General features: G+C 43.4%; 1 protein-coding gene across 1 annotated transcript in view; it reads right to left on the reverse strand.

Moving 5' to 3' along the window:
* Trim24 (tripartite motif containing 24) overlaps positions 1-6,316 on the reverse strand; it is a gene marked incomplete at its 5' end in the record, with an annotated part of 98,967 nt that extends 92,651 nt beyond the window's left edge. The window contains one exon of the mRNA XM_023712763.1: positions 6,007-6,316. Coding sequence (XP_023568531.1) covers positions 6,007-6,316 — 310 coding nt within the window. The remainder of the gene's footprint in view (positions 1-6,006) is intronic.
* Between the last annotated feature and the right edge of the window lie 2 nt (positions 6,317-6,318).

Genomic DNA, 6,318 nt, shown 5'->3' on the forward strand with positions numbered 1-6,318 from the left:
ATACACCTGTAACCCCAGTACTCAGGAGGCTGAGGCTGGAGGATAGCCACAAATCTGAGGCCTGCCTGGGCTGTGTTAGCCTAAACTACAAGGCAAAACTCTTTCTCAAAAAATAAAATCACAGTGGACCTTTGACTTTAAAACTCAATTAACCCACAAAGGCTAGTTATAATCCAAATTGGTTGTAAGTCAACACTAATTTTCCCATAAGAAATAATGGAAATACTCATAATGTTCTGAACATTCCAAAGCACACCTAAAATTTTTTATAATAAAAAGGGTTGCATAGTGTGCATAACTTACTATGAAACACCAATAATTTTCCTAGGGATTTCATCAAAGTTATAAAATGTGTTTAGTTAACTAGAAACAATTTTATACTGTAATCACCATTAAAGTTGACATCTTTGGCTTCTAGGACGGAAGGATGACAAGAAAGGTGGTTACTGTTTGGAATGAGAGTCCCTTTCCACAAGAACATGAGGAATGTGGCTCTCTGGTGTCTTTTCTCTCCTTAGAAGAGTCTGCAGTCCAGTAAGACTTACTTTTGGCAAATTCTCAACCTTTTCTGAACTAACGACTGCTGTAAGGGTTATCTATTTCTGTCTCTTCTTTAACACTGGTCTCTAATATGACATATTATTTTTTGACTCTGAGGGCCAGGCTGGCACAGCATGTGGTGCCAGGGTTGAACCATGTTCCCCAGCGCCTGCCTTAGCTTGCCTAAGCAGGCGCTTTAGACCGCTGAGCTATCTTGCTGGCCCACGATGATATTAAGCAAGGAAATGCAACAATTGGCTTTTTCTCTGGGTGGGTCTTCTCTACAAATGTTTGTATCCTTGTCCGTTTTTTCAGGATTTCTTTCATCCTGCACTGTCCATACTTTCCCTCCTCTTCAGAAGTCTCCTTAGCTGCCCTTCTCTGTTGCTCATCTATAAATTGCTAAATTCCTCTGTAAAACTTTCTGAGTGTTCCTCCACCAATTCCTCAACACCACTGTCCACCTGCAAGCTTATGGACTCTGCTATAGTGACAATGTCATCAACCACAGGTCAGATGAAGCCACAGGTTCCTCTACTCAGCCTTCAAGGTCTCTCTCCTATGTAATTTTAGGCCACATTTTCTTCCAGGCAGATCTCAGTATCCTTAAAGACAATGGCCCAGGTTTTCTCAATTAACCACACACTGGAAAGAATTTTATATTTGTTCCTTCTAGAACTCTTTAAGGGTAAAATTTGTATCTGAGGCCATCTGGAAGCACTTCAGGAAGTTCCTTGGGGTACAGCTTTTTAAAGTTACATTATAACCTGCTGGTCCATAGGTTATAGTAGAGGAGTTACATTAGGCAGGAGAAAGTCAACTGACAGTCACAGAAATTCTTCAATTCTTCCAAATCTTACAGGTGCAAGAGCACTGTCCATGATGAGCGCTCTAAGTGGTAAACCTTTGTTCTCTACATGTTAATAGGTCAGAAAGCTGCCATGAATTATCCAATGAAGAAAAAGCACTCGTTAACCTATTTTGCAGATCTCCACATGACATTCATGACTTTTATGTTTTCTGAACTCTAGGGGCTTCACAGTGATAATCTAAGAGAAGCTTTACTTTGAAGTCACGACTTGAAGTGGAATAGCAGTAAGTGGTGCCTATCTTTCATAGGCTTGTGGCCTAGCATTTTTTTTTTTTTCCAGAGTAGTATGTTTTCCTTGACATTTTCTTCCAGAAGGGACAGGTTCACACTTGAAAACTTGATGACAGAAAAAGCCATTTTTCTAGGTTACTGTTTCAAAGTGGGGTATGTAATTTTCTTCGCTTTAATTTTATGTATTTGGTACAGGGTCTCACTACACAGCTTGCACTCGTAGTGATCCTGTTTTTCAGCCTTGCCAGTGCTAGGATTACAGGTGTGTGCCACCATGCCTGGTCTTCATGGCTGGCTCAGTGTACCCAGGGTGGGGACATCGTGGCATGTGGTACTGGGGACTGAACCTGGGTCCTTGCACTTCCCTAGGCAGGTGTTTAGATGGCTGAGTATCTCCATGACCCAAGGGTATGCAATTTTCATCAGCATTGTATGCTTCACCAAGCCTAGTGTTTTTTGTGTTTTTAAGGCAGGGCTTCACTCTGCAGTTCAGGCTGACCTTGAATTCATTTTGTAGCAATCAGGCCTCAAACGCATATCAATCATTGTGCCTCAGCCTCCTGGGTGTGGGATTACAGGTGCGTGCCACCATGAATTGCAGTTCTCACTTAAAATTGTGAAACCACCCTTTACTAGCACAAAATGTTTCACTATATTGATTCATTGATGAAATTTTTTTATTATTTATTATGAGATCTGTATTTATAGCCCTAGCTTTTTCACAAATTAGACTCAAGGAGGCTCTAACTTGGTCTTTCATTTGTTCACACTAATGACAGCTTTTCTATTTTTTTTTAATTTTTATTAATTTTATTGAGAATGGCTGAAGCTCCAGTGGCACAATCAGTTAGCGTGTGGTACTTATATAATTTTATCGAGAAACAAATAGCAATAAGACAGTTTCAAAATTGATTAGGACAGTTTCGATAATTAATACATATGATATTGTTGTCTTCATAGTGATTATTCATAGTACAAGATGCAGACATGAAAAAAAAGATGCAGACATGATATCCTGTCCAAATACTATTAGTACAAATCTTTCTTCTCATTGAACTAAGAGAAAGTAGCTGTATATCCATCCTATGTTGTATATACCGATACAAAATGGTCCTTCATTTATATCCCCCTTTTTTGTTTAGTTTTGTCAGAGATGGGTATTCCATTGCCATTTAAATATTGTAGGTGTGTGAATTCAGCAAAATAATCCAATATAGTCCAGTAGTTCGTCATAGTAGTGGATTATCCGTAGGACTGGCAATGTCAGAAGTTGTTGACTTGAGCCTTTTACAGCTCAGCATATTAATGACTTTACTTTTATACTTCGTGTTTATACTTTTCTGCTGAATGGTTAAGACCAAGATAAAGACCTATATAACAAGAAATGTAACTTTTGTATCTAACCAGGTCAGTCAGATCCCCTCAGGATTTATCCTGAAACCCTGTACTGCAGTTTGTAGATCCTTTGTCAGTGTCAGCCATGTGGATGAGTCACAGCCATTGCTTGACCAATTTGCTCTCTGTGAAAGCCTGAGAGAATGTTTTCTCTCCATGTGACTCTCCTTAGGCACACTCTATATCATCGATCTCGTTGCTCTGTGGCCCCATAATCTCCTTGATCAGAAAATTTGGGACATCACTGAGTTACAGAATGTTACAGTACAGGTTCTCTTATGTCCTGAGTCCTCAGTGACCTTGAAAGGCAAGGGCCAAAATGTTGGCTGTCCTTGCAACCCTTCTTTTTCTCTAATTTTTGGTCAGCAAACTTAAGTTGTTAACTCTCCAGAAGAGAAGCTTAATGATATTATTACCCTATAACATAGGCAATTGAACAGCTTTTCTATTTCATCTAACACTGTTGAGCTTTTAACTTGTTCATTTGAATAACACCTTTAGCAACACTAGCTTCGTTATACAAATCTTTTCTACATAAAAGTGTTGAGATGGAGGATTTCCATATGTTGTGCACATTAGCAAGACTGGTCACACAAATGGAACTCATAATATTTCTCCACAATTTCCTTTTCCCCCATTTTGATAGCAGTAATTGTAGCCATTATATATAGCACCAACAGAAATCACATCCACAGCTGGGCATGGTGGTTCACGCCTGTAATCCCAGCACTTAGGAGGCTGAGGCAGGAGGATAGTTTTGAGTTGAAGGCTAGCATGGGTTACAAAGTGAGCTCAAGGCCAGCATGAACTGCAGAGTGGGACCCCACAAGAAAAAAAAAAATCACATTCATAAACACATGTACCTGGGCTCAGACTTCTTTGTATGTATGCTTCACACATGTACCTGGACTCAGACTGCTTTGTATGTATACTTCATCATAAGTCTTTACAACTGCATAAGTGACTGGCATTTCGGTAGTAATTGAAAACTGGTCAAAAATTAAACATAAAATTCTAGTCATAACCTAAGGTGTTCGTTCATATGTGAGGCTGGTTGTAACTTGAGGATTCACTGAGAATTGTTTACAGTAGGGAACAAACCTGTAATACCTACTACTTAGGGGCTGAGGCAGGAAGATGAGGTGTCAGGGTCAACCTGGCCAGTTTGGCTGCTGATCTGTTTCAAAATTTAAAAACAAAAGGGGGCTGAGGAAAAATTTTTGTTTAAAGGTCTAAGGGTACAGCCCACAGGATGCAGCTGGAGGGAGTAGTTCACTGGTAGAGATGTGCTTATTGGATGCCAGGTCCTGGATTCATTCTTCAGCAGAACCCAACCCCTAGATCCCCTTTACAAATTTAAGAACTAAGGTTTGGACTGGGGGTGTGGCTCTGTGGTAAGAGCACCTGCTTGCTGTTCTAAATCCTGGGTTTAATCCCCAACACCACACACATGTGCAGAAGAACTAAGGTTTAAGTTACACTTGTACTAATTTCAACTTGGTGGGTCACTTTGTAACAAACTAGTGCAAAAGATCTGAGATTTTATTCTGCTTGCAAACCAGCAAAGTAGCCTACCAGTTTTATAAATGGGAAAAAAGGGGAGACTATGAGCTGGGTGCCATGTCTGTAACTGTGAATCTGAGCCCAGCCTGGGCTACATAGTAAGCTGAAGGAAAAAAAAAAGTACAGAGACAAGAGCGATTTATTACTTACAGTAATAACATAAGCCAAAGACTGCATCAAGACTACTGCACCACCAGGACCCAGTTCTCACAGGACAAAGTGAAGGGAGCCTCTCACACCTGTGCACAGTGAACTGTTAAACAGTGGAATCCTGCATTTAGGGAATCCTCATGTTTTAAAGTGGGCAATAAGCATGCCTACACTTTGGCTCCAGAGGGAGACATAATCTTTATTATACTGGACAATATAGGCGCTACTCTTTGCTGTGGGGGGAAGCCTTTCTTCCAAAGCTGTTCCTCATACAACATTCTTTTTTTTTTTTTTCCATACAACATTCTTGACAAAACAGAAACAAAGGGCAGGCAGTATCTCCCTGGCAAGGGAGAAAGAGAGGCCCATAGAAAAGCGTCTCCTACAACGAACACTGTTCTTAAGATATAGTTAAATAAATGTGTCTAAGACATTAATTGTATAAATGCTCTGATCTAATGTAATTACTTAACTAGCGAATATCCAATTAAGTCATTCTCTCTAAAAACTACGTTTTAAAAATTACGAGTTCCCTTTTCCAGTTCGTATTTTTTAAAAGGTCGTGCTCAAATATTTGCTGTATTAAAAAATTTAAAAACCTCAAACATATTCCCCTTGGTGCAATGACTGCTGACTTTAACTTACTTTCATGTTTCAAACCTGTTAACGTTGCCAACGGGAACAACCTGTCAAAAAGTCTCATTATCCGGTAACAAACACAAAAGAGCGCTGTAACTTTCGGCCGCTGCCTACAAAATAACGAACAAGCACCGCACTTGTGAACCACTTTCTTTGGTTTCTCTCTACCCTTCATCGCCTCAAAATTGAAAAAAAAAAAAAAACCTTCCAAAGAAGCAAACACAACAAAAACCACCGTCTCTCGATTCCTTTGTCCCCAGCAAAGAAGAGGACTGGGAACTCAGTAAGGCTCAGCCCCCAAAACACGCGAGATAGGAAACAGACGGCGTCCAATCTGCAGGCAGGCATCAAAGCAAAGTCTCCTCGCTCGGCTCCGGAGCTCCTTCCCCGGCGCAGCCCAAACGCGTACCGTGGCTCCGAGGGGAGGGCGGCCGGGCCGGGCCGGGCGCAGGCAGCGGACCGCAGCGGAGCCCTTGGGCGAGCTTGGAAGTTGTCCTCCCTCCCCATCCCCACCGGCGACACGGACGCGACACGCACCGCCCTCCCGCCCCTCCCCCGCGCGCCCCGGCTGCGGCGGCGACTGACCGCGGGTCCCCTCGAGTGCCCGGCCCGCTCACCTTGGGCGGCGAAGGGCGAGGAGCCGCCGACCGGAGAGCCGGGCGCTAGCAGCGGCGGCGCGGAGTCGGCCCCGCCGAGCACGGGCGCCGGCAGCATGAGGTAGCGGTGCGGCGCGGGCAGGCAGCGCTGGCAGAAGGAGTGCAGGCAGGGCAGCAGCTTGGGCGCGCGGCTCTGGATGTTCTGGTGGCACACGGCGCAAGTGTCCAACAGGTTGAGCCGGGCCGCCTCGCCACCGCGCTCCGAGTCGGGGCCCTGCCGGCTCTCGGCCTCGTTCTCCCCGCTCGGCGCCGCCGCCGCCGCCGCCGCCGCGG

This window comes from Octodon degus, unplaced genomic scaffold (genome assembly GCF_000260255.1).
Source record: "Octodon degus isolate 3935 unplaced genomic scaffold, OctDeg1.0 scaffold00027, whole genome shotgun sequence".
NCBI lineage: Eukaryota > Metazoa > Chordata > Mammalia > Rodentia > Octodontidae > Octodon > Octodon degus.